At 39.2% G+C, this 16,432-nt stretch overlaps 1 protein-coding gene and 1 pseudogene across 1 annotated transcript in view; both read right to left on the bottom strand.

Annotated features, from left to right (window-relative positions):
• Window positions 1-16,432, bottom strand: part of LMNB1 (lamin B1) — a 52,130-nt gene that overhangs the window by 10,499 nt on the left and 25,199 nt on the right. The window contains exons 2-8 of the mRNA XM_036070350.2: window positions 15,900-16,056; window positions 15,145-15,270; window positions 12,318-12,488; window positions 10,775-10,900; window positions 4,113-4,333; window positions 3,023-3,248; window positions 1,107-1,211 (exon numbers count right to left, since the gene is read on the bottom strand). Coding sequence (XP_035926243.2) covers window positions 1,107-1,211; window positions 3,023-3,248; window positions 4,113-4,333; window positions 10,775-10,900; window positions 12,318-12,488; window positions 15,145-15,270; window positions 15,900-16,056 — 1,132 coding nt within the window. The remainder of the gene's footprint in view (window positions 1-1,106; window positions 1,212-3,022; window positions 3,249-4,112; window positions 4,334-10,774; window positions 10,901-12,317; window positions 12,489-15,144; window positions 15,271-15,899; window positions 16,057-16,432) is intronic.
• LOC118521670 (U2 spliceosomal RNA) lies at window positions 5,391-5,475 on the bottom strand (annotated as a pseudogene).

Below are 16,432 nucleotides of genomic sequence, written 5' to 3' on the forward strand. Positions count from 1 at the left end.
ACTGAACAATTTTCTCTCACCGTAATAATTACTAAAGAGAAGAAAGAACAGCGTGGTTAGGACATTTGTTCCCATTTTTTACCATTACAAAATTAGCATCTGATATTTTCACAATGTGGTATCAAGCTCTATGACACACTATTTAAAAGAGAAGTCCTAACCAGTTTGAGCCTTTGATCTTAAACACTAAATAAGATGTGTATCAATCATAAACTTTAAAATATGTGTTTAATATTTTTTAAAAGGAACTGATAAAAAGAGACCGTCACTTCTATATCCTTCAGGAATAAAAATGTGGACTTCTTTCACATCTATATCAAAGTCAACACATTGTTTGCAAAATCTATTTACTAATAAGTAAAAGTAAAGGAATTTTGTATTTGCTCAATGAAGCTACTTCTCTAAAAAGTATGCTATGATATTTAGTGACTATTAAAGACGTGGCATTTCAGAACACAGCAACAGTGAACCATTTAGAACTCAAAATAGAGTCAGAGTGCCACAAAGCCCATCTCTTTTTAAATCTAGAAACTTAAACACTATGTAAAAACCATGTTACCCTCTCTAAAATAGTATGTTTTAAAAAGTGATTCATTACATCAGGACCTATCACTTAATAATTTTCATTCAAAACGTTAAGTCCCTAATCCAACACCAGAGATGGTGACTAAGGGTGAGGTGGGACCTGGACAACAAAACACTACCCAGATGATGCTGAGAGTCACCCAAGGCTGACGACTGTTGTGTTAAGGCATACCTTAGCATTAATAGATTATCCTCCTAATAGCTCTTTATGCCAAGCAGTATCTCCTGAATCAGACTGGGCTACAATTATCAGTCAAGAAACAGCTGTTTTATATCTACTGGAGTAGACAAAATAAAAAGAATTCAAAGGTCAATACTTTCACTTTTAATAGTCCATTACCGCTCTCAATAAGACAGAATTTTTAAAATCTTTAATAGCACTTGTAATTCCCTAATCATGTCAAAGATGTTTTAATGCCCATTTCTAAAATGCTTCTCTTTAAGCCAAAAATTTTCTTGAATCACTTTAACTGTTTGTTAAGACAGCGAAGTTAAATTAAATGATGATTAAATTCACTTACTGTAACAGTCTGGCCTGCCTTCAGCACATATCTTGAGGTATATTTGTAGCTGACTGATGTGTCTCCAATTTTTCTGATCATTTCCCAGCCTCCCATTGGCTGATCCTATTCATAAACAGAGTAAAACAAGGTCACATCGAGTACACAGAAACTGATGGCTGATCAAATGAATTTACACAGGCGGTTAAGCTAAGACAGCTCTGTGGCTGTCTTTCCCGGATTCCTATTTTCCTACCATAAAAAGAAAACATGGTTTTGTCATTCAGCAAAACAGTATCTTCAACATGCTGCAGTGTTAATATTAAGGTACTTAATTTTAAAAAAGACAAAACTGGAAGAAAAGGGATGTGAACCAAACTAAATGGTCCATATTCACTGCTAGATTGGGTGGGTCTATGATATTTACAATACAATCTAGCAGTCATAATCACAATTATAAACATCTAATATTTGATTACTTTAAGCTTTAAAAACACAGACACAAAAGGGACGCCTGGGTGGCTCAGTTGGTTAAGCGTCTGCCTTCAGGTCAGGTCATGATCCTGGAGTCCCAGCACGGAGTCTCGGGATCGAGCCCCGCTTCGGGCTCCCTGCTCAGTGGAGGGCCTGCTTCTCTCCCTGCCCCTCACCCTGCTCGTGCTGTCTCTCTTTCTCGCTCTCTCTCAAATAAATAAATAAAATCTTAAAAAAAAAAAATACAGGCAAATAAGCTTAAAAACCGATGGAAGAAAATATAACCCTTTTCTTCTGCACCTATCCCACTTCTGCCCACACTTAACTCCCTTACCTCAAAGCATAAGGGGCTGAAAAAGGGTCAGTGATGCAATGACCAGTCCCAAGTGATGGCTATCACTTCTGGTCCCCAAGCTGCCAAGGGCTGCCGGGCACCTGAGGAAAGGTGCAGGGTACTTAAAGCAACTAGCTGCACTAATCTATACCCACCTCTAACTCAAAGACAAGAATAAACCAGGCTGAAAGCCAGCTTTAGAATTACTCAGCACAGGGCTGTTATGCCTTTTGAAAACAGCCAAACTACAACAATGGAGCAGCAGAGGCTACTGCTGTTCTTCGGCTTTTAAAGTCCGTGACTAAGAGGGCTTGGAGCCTATTCTCTTTAGTACGTGAACTGCTAGCTTTCCTTTGCCCATCCAAATTATTTACTCATCCAAACACAAGACAGAGGAGAAAAGGAATGCTTTTCACAAACAACATGTGACAAATCCTGAACACATGCTTCAGAAAGTGACATCCATCCCACTGCACCTCCACGAACCCCCAGACCTGACTTCCAGCATCATCTCACACCCCCCTCCACTACCTCCAGCTCCATGATGCCTAGCCAGGGAGGACCTTCACTACTGAACTCTCAAAGACCCCAGCTCGAAACCTCAGAATGCCCTATGAATATTTTGTTTACTTTTAAACAAATAATTTCAAGATAGGGCTCCATACTATTCTTCATACAAATTAAATCATTAGTATTCACTCATTTATTCAGAGAGAAAAATACTCCCTGCACATATCTGAGTCTGGGCTCGCATTCCCTTCCTTTGCCGAGGTTAACAGCTGTGGAAGAGTACCTCCCATTTATACTCACAACTCCAACTTTCCCACAAGTCTGGCTACGGCGGGCACTAATAGTAACTCATCCTTAGGAAGGTCACTGTGCAAGAATGACCAAGTGTGGAAGAAAGCTCTGGCTCTGTAAAGAAACGTTAAGGAAGAAAACCTTTAAACCACTAAGTGTACCATCTCCTCTGCCTCCTATTTTAAGGTATACTTTACTTCACGAATATAATTTACTTCATTCTTGTGAAGACTACGAATCCAAATAAAGTCTGAGGCATTAAGGCAATTGCGAAATCATCTACCAGTCAGCAAAGCCTTCCTGGAGAAAAGGGGGGTCTGTTTCTCACCTGTTCGGAAGTATTCTTCAGGCGGATAAATTTCCCATCAACATCTATCTCTTCAATGCAGACGTTCCCGGTGGCTGAGGCCGAGTGGGAAATGCTAACGCTACTGCTCGCCTCTGACTCTTCCACATCGACTCTCTTCCGCTTTCCTCTAGTTGTGCGCACACTCCGACTTGAGGATGCTCGGGATACTGTCACACGAGAAGAAGGGCTTGGAGAGAGTTTCAATCTACATGGGAAAAACAAACATTCCATTTATAAGACACTTATGCCCTTCCTACTTTAGAAAAAAGGACATTAATATCCTGCACATGCGTTTCTTTTCCTGCACGTGCATTTCTAAAGCAAAACATTACTGAAGATCTGCTGGACAAGGCCGATATACTTCTTAACTAAGATAAGCTTATTTGTGCTAGCATGTGCGTCACACTATTCTTTAAAAAAGTAATAATTTGAATGTTTTCCCTAGGAACAGAATATAATCACTATGCAGGAATTGTGGAAAACACGGGGGCAGGAACCAACCCACCTACCACCACCCTACCACAACCACTGTTATGTTTAGTATACTTTTCCTAATTTTTTCATACCTGTGTTTTCTTTTCATAAAACTACAATCACAATGTATGTAACAATGAAACTGAATGGCTTCTCATTCTAAATCAGACACTTTCCCTTAGAAACTTTTTCTAAGAACAGGTGTCAAAGGATTTATACACTAACCAGATTTGAAAAGTGACTATAACGTCTCTTTCAGAAAACCAAGTATTTTACAAAATATTAAATAATCAAAAGCTCAAGAAAAATACTCCATATCTTACAACAGTCCAGCATTTAAAATAATGTTAATAAGATTCCTTAAACAATATTTTTTGTTGTTTTGGTAGAAATATGATCCATATCTATTTACCTCTACACCTAGATGTTAAAAAATAACAGAGAAAATGCTTTATTTTGCCTGAAATTGCCTGAAATTGCCTTAAATGTTAAAATAAAATTTTTGCAAAGGCCCAATCCTAGTTATTACTCTTGAAATAAAAAGGGTGGGGGCAAGAAGCAGACTGTGAGGTAGAGGGACACCTGAGGCGCTTACCTCTCCTCTTCGCCCTCTAGGAGCTTCCTGTACGCACTGATTTCCATGTCCAGGGCTAACTTTACATCGAGAAGTTGTTCATAATCGTTCAGCTGTTGCTGCATCTGATCCCTTATTTCCGCCATCTCCCGCTCTTTGTCAGACAGCATGCGCCGAGAGTTGTCTCTTTCTTTAGCAAGCAAGTCCTCCAGCTCCTGAATCCTCTCCAAACATGCTCTAGACTTCAGAGTCAAGGGAACACATTTACTTTCTAGGAACATTCCAACACTAATAAAAAGCAGCTATTTTTAAACCATTTCCTGGACGGGAAAACAAACAGAACCTGAAGGAATCTCTAACTTTAGAACGCAAAAGAGACTTAGATTTTAAGAAATTAAAAACCAAAATCTCTCCAATACAAAATACAACTTCAGGAAAGCTTTGGCTTATAAAAAGACTTTAGAAAGAGATAAATTTATCAAATGCAAGTGTCATAAATGTACATATAATTTTTCTGTATTTGGCCAAATAAAACAAAATTTTAAAAGCTACAGTTTTAGTAACAGTCAAGTCTAGCCCCCTACAAGCCATTTCACTCAAAAGTATAAATTAACTAAAAATGAAACACGCTGACTAAAGAAACCTAAGGGCAGGTGAAAGTATGTTGTGGAGAACTGCTGGGACTCTTCAGAAAGCACAGGAACGGGTTCCAGTAACTCAGGCATAGCGTCCCCTGTAGAATGCTGTGCGCTCATGCTCAGTCAGCATGCAGAGACTATATACAACACACTGTTCTATGTTTACAGTAAGATATCACTGTAAATTAGAAACTTTGTATTTGGTATTTAAAAAATGAGAAATCCACAACCTGCGCCAGAAAGTTCATCTGAGAAACCCTGTGTCTCGCTAGGTAATTATTCTTCCATGTTTCTCCCAAGACTGAATTCATCTCAGTAGCCTCAGAAAATGACAAAGGTAATCAACTCAAAAAGACTGACGGATAGCTCAGGCCCTTAGAATCACAAGTAGCAGCATCAGAGCAGGAGAGAAAGGGCATGTACAACGCAAAAATTAAACCTGGAAGACTAGACATCAAAAGGAGAATCTGCACTGTGCGGATACACTACACTCTAGTTAGTACACGTATTTCTCACAGGGGTATGGCTTTAAAATTTTGAAAGTGCTTTACATCTATACTGGGGATGAACAAATAAGTAAACAGGATGGTAGAAAACAGGTTTTTCACTCTCAAAAAGTGATAGATAAGCAAGCAAGAAAGCCAAAAATGAACCCTGTGGTATGGGGTTAGTCAGAAACACCTGTATGAACGTGGGTTTAGTTTAATATACTACACTTGATCTTAGCCAAAAGGCCGAGAAGCGATGGGTTTAGTTTAATATAAATACAAGTGGACACAGACAGAATTACAGAGAGTGTGTAAACACGGTTTGGCACACCACATGTATTACCTAGCTCCACCCACAAGAGGGCCTAGAAGCAATGACACCCCAGCACCGGCGAGGCACTGGGCGTCCAGACCTTAAATGCTATGGACCACTCTCCAGTAAAGAGAACCAGGGCTCCGTGGAGAAATGGCTGATTCCAGGGCTGTAGCAGGGAAAACAGAGGATGAGCCTGGAGCATCTTATAGTACTATAAATAAAGAAGTGCTCAAAAAAGGGGGGACATAATAGGCATTCTGACAGAGCCACCTAAGCCAATAAAGGAAGGTAGTATTGAGTTATAACCCAAAGTATAAAATAAATATCCATGAGTCCATACTAATATAAACAAATGGACGAATAAAATATAACTAAGTAAGAAAGAAGAGACAAGTCTTTCAGAGAATTCCACTTAATAAATGTAGATACATGTGGAGCTTACTTCCTGTCCTCAACCCTCAAGAGTGAGCTGGACACAGTGACCTGCTTTCCAAGAACAGAGTACGGAAAGAGAGAAAGGGTGATGTGACAATGGAAAAACCTGGCAAACACTACCTTCACCAGTGATGAAGGTGAGTATCACCAGTGATGTCCTGTGGGTGTCATGTGATCCCTGATACAATGTGTCAAGAAGGGCACTTAGTTAAAACCCATAACCCCAGTCTCATGGGAAAAGCACCAGACAAACCCAGACTGAGGGACAATACACAGATAAGTGGCCAGTTCTCAAGACTCCCAAGGTCATAAAAAAACAAGGAAAGCCTGAGAAACTGTCACAGACCAGGGGAGACTAGAGAAGACATGTGGCACCCTGGAAAAGAAAAACAAGAGCAACTGAACATGTGGTAAAATCCCAACAGTCTAGAGTCTAGTTAATAGTAATGTACCAAAAGTAGTGTCTTTGTGTTGACAAATACACCATGAGAACATAAGATGGTTAAAATGGGGGAAAACTACGGGAGGGACGGAGGGGACCTGCCGTACTGTCTTTCTAATGTTCCTGTAAATCCAGAATTATGTCAAAGTAAAAAGGTTATTTAAAAATAATCACTCAGGGGCGCCTGGGTGGCTCGGTCGTTAAGCATCTGCCTTTGGCTCAGGTCATGATCCCAAGGTCCTGGGATCGAGCCCCGCATCGGGCTCCCTGCTCAGCGGGAAGCCTGCTTCTCCCTCTCCCACTCTCCCTGCTTGTGTTCCCTCTCTCGCTGTCTCTCTCTCTGTCAAATAAATAAACAAATAAATCTTTAAAAAAGAATAATAATCACTCAATTAAAAACAGAGTAGCATCTGACACTCTGTATCGGAAGCAGGCATTCATCTTAAGAGTGATCCTAAACATAATTCCTGCCTCGAGAACTTACACTTAAACTGCATTTGCAAAAACCATGCTATAAACTAAGAAATCCATTTTTTTTTCTCACAGGCTTCTACTAAAATTTAAGTTCAAATGCCTCTCCTTCAATCAACCTCTTCACTGTATTTCTGATGTGGGAGGTAGACAGAAGGAGCAACAAGGTGGAATCTAAAGGAGAGTTGATGAAAGGCATGAAGTACCCAAGATTCAGAGGTAACATCTGAGCCTAGATTTGTAGACCCCAAAACGTCTCTGTCTACCTCTGATGTTACAGAGTTCTGTAAGTGGCGAAAAACAAAATTTAGGTATAAAAAAAGTTTTAAAGTTACTGTAACTCATTTAGAAATATCTGAATTGTACTTTCAGTACAATTCAATACACCTGTTATGTAGCGAAAATACAAAGAATAGGACGTGAGAGACAGACCTAGACCCTTCTTCCCGAGTCTGCCAACAAGTACCTCTGAGACTCTGGGCAGACTGTAACTAACCTCACTAAGCCAGTAGCACACCTGAAAAATGAAGAGGTCTAACTAGTTATCTGTAAGATCCCACCTCTCACTCTGAAGTATCTTATAACTGACTTGACAGTCCTGGTTTTCTTATTTTATAGTAAGTAACATAATTGTACTAGTTTATTATGGTCTAGCTACGATAGAAGTTTCCAGTTTGGGTGTTAGAAAAACAAAACTTAGAGGTGCTTTCAAAGTGCCTATGAAGAGTCCTCCGCAAGCCAAACAGACTGTGACCAACCAATTAATTTGGCCAGTCAGAAATCCAGACAGAAACAACAGAAATGCTATAAGCAATATATGAAATTCCTAACTCCAAAACATTATACTGCTACCATCTCTATACTATTAAAAAATGTTTTCTGGAGTCAGCATTTTAAAGACTATGCCAATTTTATTTTTTTAATTTTTTATTTATTTAAGATTTTTTTATTTTTAAAGTAAACTCTATACCCAACATGGGGCTCGAACTTCCAACCCTGAGATCAAGAGTCACACGCTCTACCGACTGAGCCAGCCAGGTGCCCCAAGGTTATGTCTATTTTAAATAAAGTTTAAGAAGCACTTCACTAACGTGAGTCACATAACCAAAAGGAAACTGTATGTCCTAAGAGGCAGCATGATGAAACTGGTATGACCCAACACCAAATGCTATTAAGATATACAATGGGATAATATCGAGAGGGGTGGCTTTTTTCTTTCTCATGATCTAAGAGGCCGAAGTTTACCAACTAATGAAGATACTCCTCAAGATATATTATTTATCATAAAATCTGATATCAGTAATGAATAGAGGAAAGGACATCCCCTCCCCCCTCCCCCCAGCTCCCCAAAGACAGAGAAATTTAAAACTATTCTGGCTGAAGAAGGTGCTTCTCCTATTTCGTAAGGTCTTAGCTCCTGGAAACCCCCAAGGCCCTGCCTAACATCGCTTAAATACCACTAACCAGAAGTTAACCAAAAAAACTTGCAAGGATGGGAAGAGAACCTACAAGGCAACAGGGAAACAGCCCTGAACCTGAGTCAGGAAACGTGGCTACCAAGTTTCCCAGCCTCTCACTATCTAACTGCAGGCAAGTCTCAGACCGCACCCCCGCCCCAGTCTGTAAAACCTCTATAGCTAGCATCATCAAGGGGAATGTGCAGCAGCCAAGAAAGAAAAAAAAAAAAAAAAAGTAGGGACAAGGGAAATTGAAGGAAAGGAGATAACTAGAGTATGATTTATTAAATGGAGAATAGTAAATGTCAACTCAGAGTAAGAACACAGGGGCCTATTTTTTAGAAAGGTGCAATGGAAAAAAGATTATCTTTGAAGAGAGTGAGGGGTAAAGGGAAAAACTGGCAACTAAGAGAGAAACCCATCTATCACCTTGCAGCTTCTCGGCAAGTAATTATACTCACCTAGGTCTGTGTCTGAGTGAGTGAACTCAAAAGGTCCTTCCAGCTCTAGTGCTACATGAAAACTTCACAATACTATCAGGACAAAATACATCTAAAATAATCTTTTAAATTATGTTACAAATAATAAAGTACACGTGGTAGGCAATGTAAAAGCTTCTATTTTAATTTTGTTTACATTACCCTATTTTATGCACTTCACTGTCTGCCTTGTTTTCTAAATTCCTACAATGTCTTCAGTTTTATAATCAGAAAAACATTTTACTAAAAATAAAAGAGAAAGAAAAATCAAAAAGAAGAGCTTAATCAAGAATAAAGTAAAGTTTAGGGGCGCATGGGTGGCTCAGTGGGTTAATAAGCATCTGCCTTCGGCTCAGGTCATGATCCCAGGGTCCTGGGATCGAGCCCCGCATCGGGCTCTCTGCCCTGTGGGAGGCCTGCTTCTCCCTCTCCCACTCCCCCTGCTTGTGTTCCCTGTCTCGCTCTCTCTGTCAAATAAATAAATAAAATCTTTAAAAAAAAAAAAGAATAAAGTTTATTCTTTTTTTTTCTAATTTTATTTTATTATGTTATGTTAATCACCATACATTACATCATTAGTTTTTGATGTAGTGTTCCATGATTCATTGTTTGCGTATAACACCCGGTGCTCATTCAAAAAGAAAAGAGAAATGACCCAAATAAATAAAATCATGAATGAAAGAGGAGAGATCACAACCAACACCAAAGAAATACAAACAATTATAAGAACATATTATGAGCAACTCTATGCCAGCAAATTAAATAATCTGGAAGAAATGGATGCATTCCTAGAGATGTATCAACTACCAAAACTGAACCAGGAAGAAATAGAAAACGTGGACAGACCCATAACCATTAAGGAAATTGAGGCAGTAATCAAAAATCTCCCAAAAAACAAAGAGCCCAGGGCCAGATTGCTTCCCAGGGGAATTCTACCATACATTTAAAGAAGAATTAATACCTATTCTTCTGAAACTATTCCAAAAAATAGAAATGGAAGGAAAACTTCCAAACTCACTTTATGAAGCCAGCATTACCTTGATCCCAAAATCAGACAAAGACCCTATCAAAAAGGAGAATTACAGACCAATATCCCTGATGAAATGGATGCAAAAATTCTCAACAAAATACTAGCCAATAGGATCCAACAGTAAAGTTTATTCTTACACAGAAAATTTAGAACAACAAAAATCTCCCTGAAGGGAAAAGGAAGCTGGAGATTCTTCCCAAGTAATTAAGGTGAGCAGTAGATTAGGAAAGCCTTCTGAGTACTTAGGTGGTGTCTGTGTACTTTGTGTCCACATCACCACTACCAATAGACTTAAACCGGTATCAAGCAGCGTCCACACCTGCCCAAGCTGCACCTAGACTGCACCATCAAATACTTACAGGCACTCGGTCGGCACATCCAGCGATGCAATCATTTGTCACTCGGGTGTACCGATGACCGAAGTAGTTACTAAATTCTTAATATGCAATCAATGCTACCTTCCCATGACCCTATGATTAGTAAGGAATTCAAACACTAAGAGAATTTGTTTAGAATAGCAAAGCATTTACCACTCACAAATAATTTTTGCATGTTTTTCTTATTATGGTTTCCAAATGTGATGAAAAAGGAGTATGTCAGGAACAGCGCCGTGTGCAGATGAGCCTGCAAGATGGGTCAGGAAATCTGGGTCCAGGGGTAAGCCCCAGAAATAAGCCAGCATGTTACTTCCCGAGGGAAACCTCCTGAGCTCTGGGTAATCTATTAATTTAGGAATAACAGTTGCGCTCAAAGAACGTTTATACAACGCAAACTGAAAACATCAGGAAAACACCGGGCAACCAGAGTGCAGGAAAATACTGTGCTCTCTGAAAAGTGACATCAGCAGAGCAAAGCAGGGAGACGACAGTGAGGAAGGTGGCCTTCACGTGCAACTTAGACTCTTCCTAAAGGAAGATGCTTACTTACCTCCTTCTGTAGATTCGAAAGCTGAGATGAAAGGCTCTCAATTCTCATACGACTTTCCATCAGTTCTTCCCGGGCACTGTTGACAGTAGAAGTATTCATCTCTGATGACAGCCTGGCATTCTCCAGCTAAAAGAAGAAACAAACCAATAGTCGTATCTAGTGACTTCAAACAAATGAAAAAGGAAGTGTGATTCATTTCAAGGCATTTCATCTCAAACCTAAGCCTTCCTGGTATGGTAACTGGCTGATGAAACAGGAAAAGCATCATGAAGTTTGCTGATGTGGTACAGATTCTCTTTAAAGTCTTTGACTTGAGGCTCAATTCCCAATACATGAGCTTAACAATGGTACTACACCTGGGTCTTTCTCCAAAGTTGATTACTTAAATATTGCACCCATTATATCTCTAATGTGTCAGATAATTCTGCAACTAAGGAGAATGGGTAGCAGCAACTTAATTGTGGGTGACGTCTGTAGGAAAATAAACATCACATATCTCTAACCCAACAAATCTAATTACAGAAGATAAAGCCAAAAACAGAAAGTACTGTTAGATTTTAGATTATGTCCCACCAGATAGAAACACTTCTTTCCAGAAGCAAAGAACAGCCCCTTAGATAGAAACATCCTATTTCTCCAAATGCCCCTAACATTCCGTTCTGCGTGTGTCCAAGGCGCATTTATTGGCTCTCTGTGGGGCCACAGTCTACGTGACTGACCAATCCTCCCTTAGACTTTAGCTCCTTCACTGCCCAGCACAATGCCTAGCACTGAGTAAGTGCTAGACAATTCAGGGTAGGGTTTCAAAGATCCCTCCCTTTCACTAGCCAATTAATTCATAAAGTGTTAAGATTAAACGCAATATCAATAGTCTGGGGCCATTCAATAGAAATTATTTTCAACACCTCTATGACCTTAATTTTTCTAAGTGTTCCACTGATAAACTCTTTTTAATCAAATCATGCCACATTTAATACACTGGGATAAAATCGTTTACTAGGAAAGCCTATACTCGGTGTTAGATTTTTGCATGATCTGCATGTACACACGTGGGAAGTCTCTAGAATATTTTTTAAGTGAATAACAGTGGCAGAGGAAGAAATATCAGAGACTTGCCACTTGGCCTCTGTTCGAAGAAGCCTAAAGTGTGGCGCTCACAAGCTCTGTACAATGACACCACGAAGTCAGATGAGGTGCGGTCTGGCACTCACCGTTAACTGGATGTGCAGGACAGCGTGACTACAACGTGCCATGGGAAGAAGTGTTTTCAGAGGCTTGGGTTTAACTACTATGACATGACACAAGCGATCAATCAGACAAAAAAGGAAACCCTTACCTCTGATAAGAGTGAAATAACCCTACTTTCTTTGAATAATTTCTAGTAACATTTACTTTACAGAAAAAAAATTTTTTTTAAGTCCATTTTCTATTTTCAGAGACTCTAGGGGGACTCATTAAAGAAAACTGGAAGCAGGCGGACATCGAGTCACACGCTTGCGGGTGAGCGCAGTAAGGGTTCCCGGCGCTCAGGGAGACCGCTCACTTTGGCATGGTAAGTCTGTTCTAGCTCCTCCTTGTACAGCTTCACTTGGGCATCATGCTGTTCTCGCATCTCATGCAGGGCCTGAGCCAGCTTGTACTCGTACTCAATCTGACGTCCAGAATCCACCTCTACCAAGCGGGTTTCATGCTTCCTTCTGGTCTCATTGATCTCCTGTGGGGACAAATAACAGAAAACCAAGTTACCTACCGTGGCTGCCCTGGTACAAGTCTGCATGACATCAGGGCCACGTGAAGTGTTCTAACTCACCTCCCCGGGTCTGTCCCAGAGCAGGCATGTGAACAGACCAATTTTTGCCTTTGTTTTCAAATGAGAAGGTTTCTGAGATGGAACCAAGGACAGAAGTAGGGGTAGCACCTAAAGCCCTAAGATTTTTGTTTCTTATCAGCGGCATAGCTACGTATTTCTCTCAAGACAAGACAAGGCCTGGAAGCCTCACAGAAGTACCATGAAATCATGGATAACTATGTACACTGAACAGTCGTCATTTTTCTAAACTGGTGTAACGATGATCCCAAGGATGTCTCTGGAAAAAAATGCCCATGAAAAGTTAAACTTGCCACTCAGGACAACTAACTAGAAGATTTATGCTTAGTAAAACTATTTTCTTAAACATACTAAGATGCAAAAGGCAAGGCAAGCTAATTTATGTGCAGTATTTTAACAGCTGGTGCTAAGGTATCAATATCAATTGATATGAAAACTTATTACCAATATTGCTCTACTCTCTTAAGTACATATGACTATTCACTATTAAAGAACAGAAATAGTAGGCATAATCCTTCAATTTATGTTTTAAGAAACTACCCAAACTAAAATGGCTAGGAACACAAGTCCAAAAGTAAAATTTCCATTCCAGCTTCTAGCTCTGAAAATACATCTGTCTTTAATGGAAATAATTAAAGAGCCCACAAGAGGGGGATATAACCCATTGACGTTTGTTTCTGCGTCCTCTTCCTGCATATGGCTCCCTAGGCATTCCTTCATCTTTCTTTTAACTGCTCATTGCAGAGGAAAACGCACTTGACAGAATCCAAAAACCAGGGTTCAAATTCCAGTTCTGTTACTAACCTTCCAGGGCTCACAGATATTTAATGAAGCAAATGACATGTAAATCATGCAAATAAAAGGTTTATTTCAACAAATACTGAGCACCTACTAATGATTTTGCCCTTTGTCTACCTCTTTTCCTCCTCTTCCTGTTTTTCTTCTTCCTCTTTCTCACCCCCTTAACTGTTCATATTAAGGAATTGAAGTATATTTATTGAAGAGAATCATATCCTCTATGTTAAAAAAAAAAAAAGAGGAATATTTTAAGTTCATTCTCAAAAAGGCAAACACCAAAATATTCAAAGATGCTACGCAACCTAAAAATATTCAATTACTTTTTGCTGGTGCCATTTTTATTACTTTATATAGAATCAGTGACTTGCAAACAAAAAAATACCCTACACTTGGTTTAAAGATACAGGAGTCCACACATAGCATAAAAACTAAGTAATGATATATCACAGGCAATTTTATCAAAACAAAACAAAAATGTAAGTCAACTTAATATAAAAATGTCTCCATTTATAAAGCAAAACTGTAGTTAACAATTATGTGATAGCATTCACTACACTTCAAGGAACTTCTGCACAAAATATTCCACTTTGATCATCACCACTCCTCCAAGAGCAAAGAGCAGGTATTGGTTATTTCATTTTTAAATAAATGACTCAAGAGTTGTCCAAAGTCTGTTTGTCCAGCGAGTGCACTATGCCCCAATACCTACATGTTTTAATAGCATGTAGTTATAAAAATAGGCAAATTTCTATTTTATTATTTTTTTCTCCAATTAACAAAAAAAATTTTAAGTTCTATAATAATTCCCCATTTTTTAAATCATTGTTAGTTGCTGTTTTCAAAATTATATTACTTCTAAAATCATTAAGTATTTAACTGCAGGTTCCATACCCTGGGTTAATTCCAATCCTCTTCAATCTTGAGAAGATATACATTCCCTTTCTTCAATTTTATTACTTGTTTTTTGGCAACAGTTGCTACCTGCCAAGGCTTGACCACAGAGGCTAAGGCATGTGAATGATATTTTAAAATATACACATGTAACCAGAAATGCTGTGGGCAGCCTGCCTTCAAGGTGGCCCCAGTGATGGCTGCCTCCTGACAGCCACGCCCCTGTAGAATCCCCTCCCACAGCGCATCATGGCTGGTCTGTGTGACAGAGTGCCAGTACACCCCTTCTGGGGTTAGAAAGGTTAGAGAAGGTGATGAAGCTTCGGTCTCATGTTCTCTCTCTCTCATCACTCATTCTTCGGGAAAACCGTACCATGAGCAGCCCCATGGAGAAGCCTACGATGAACTGAGTCTTCATACCAACAACCTGTGAATGGGCTCAGAGGCAGTTCCTCCAGCCCAGGTTGAAAGCCTGACTGCAACCTCATGAGAGACCCTAAAACATATCCATGCAGTTAGGCAGCTCTCAGATTCCCGACCTTCAGAAATTGTGAGATAATAAAGATTTGTGGTTTTAAGCTGGTAAATTTTAGAGTAATTTATTAGGCAGCAATAGACAACTAATACAAATGCTCAAGCAGGTTGAGAGTAATTAACTGCTATGACCAAGCCCTTACGAATCAGATAAAGTGAAATCATATCTTTTTAAGAGCCTGAGTTCCTATATACAACCTTTTAGCAGCAGTACCTTGAATAATTTACCTATAAAATTTCTCCCATTTTTTACATACATAGTTATAACAAAGCATTTAGGATCCCTCCACTCCTTAAAAAAGTAAAATTATATAGTTACCTCCTCATACATGTTTTTACGGAACTCCAGGTCCTCAGTAAGGCTCTGACAGCGATTCTCTAAATCCACTTTAAGTAAAGTTTCGTCTGCTAACTGTTTTTTGGCAGCAGCTAAGGAGGCTTCCAACTAATATGCGGAGAAAGAATTGATAAAAATCACATAGCAGTTATTTAGTAATGAATTTAAGAGACACCTATGGACTGAATCAAATCAAGAATTAAAATTTCGGTATCTTTTATCTTGTTTCTTTTATCAGTGTATGAGAGTCTCTTATTACAATCTCTATCACAGAACTGTGTGTCCAAATGCTGGTCCCACCAAGAGTGCCATACGAAAACACCTCTCAGATCTGGTAAATGGCAACAGGTAATGAACAAAGACCCACCAAGGATTTTAGCTACCACTTTCATTTTTTCCTGTATGTAGAGCAATGGTATGACTTTTTCTTTTCCTTTCTTTTCTTACATTTTGGTACAGTAAAGAAATAGGTTTTGAGAGGAAGACAGAATGAGCGTAAACACAAGAGAAAGGAAGAGCAGCAGTAAGATCTGCATGACCCAGATAAAATGACTGAGAGGTGAAGATGCTTTGCATGTTACTGCCTCAAGACTATCCTTCAGGGAAGCTATAAAAAATTTTTAAAAATTTTTTAAATAAAAAATATTTTTAAAATTAATTCAAAAATCCAATCAATCGACCCAGTTAGATGGGGCAATTAACCTCCCAACACGGCTCAATACCAGAGTTTGCCTTACCTGGGCAATCTGATCCTTCAGATCCTCCAAATCTCCCTCTAAACTTTTTTTGTCACCAAGGGCAGTGGCCAGAGCTGCATCTTTAGAATTCAGTGCGGCTTCATATTCTCGAAGCTTCATCTGGGCCCCATTAAGATCTGATTCTTTCTTAGCATAACTGTGAGACATTTGAAAAAGTGCAAGACATCAAATTATACCCCTGACTTGAAGCCTTCTCCCTCCCTGCCGAAGGAGAAACAAAAGAAGATGCAGTTTAAATAAAGGCTGCCATAATCTACTAAAATTAGAGGAGCAATTTGGGAGCATTAAATCTAGAGTTTTGGTGGATAACAACCGTATCCTTCAATGATTTCCCTTTCATGATTACTAATGAATCTAGATCAAAGACATCTACTGGGCCAATGTTCCAGAATTCTGGTCGTCTCTGAGTAAGAACATAAGCCCTTCTCGGTTCTATAAAGAGACACTCACTACATGTTTCAGTAAGAAATGTTTTTGAAGAAATGGAAATTTATTATTTTAAAATACAATTA

The sequence above is a fragment of the Halichoerus grypus genome, chromosome 2 (genome assembly GCF_964656455.1).
Source record: "Halichoerus grypus chromosome 2, mHalGry1.hap1.1, whole genome shotgun sequence".
Classification (NCBI taxonomy): Eukaryota; Metazoa; Chordata; class Mammalia; order Carnivora; family Phocidae; genus Halichoerus; species Halichoerus grypus.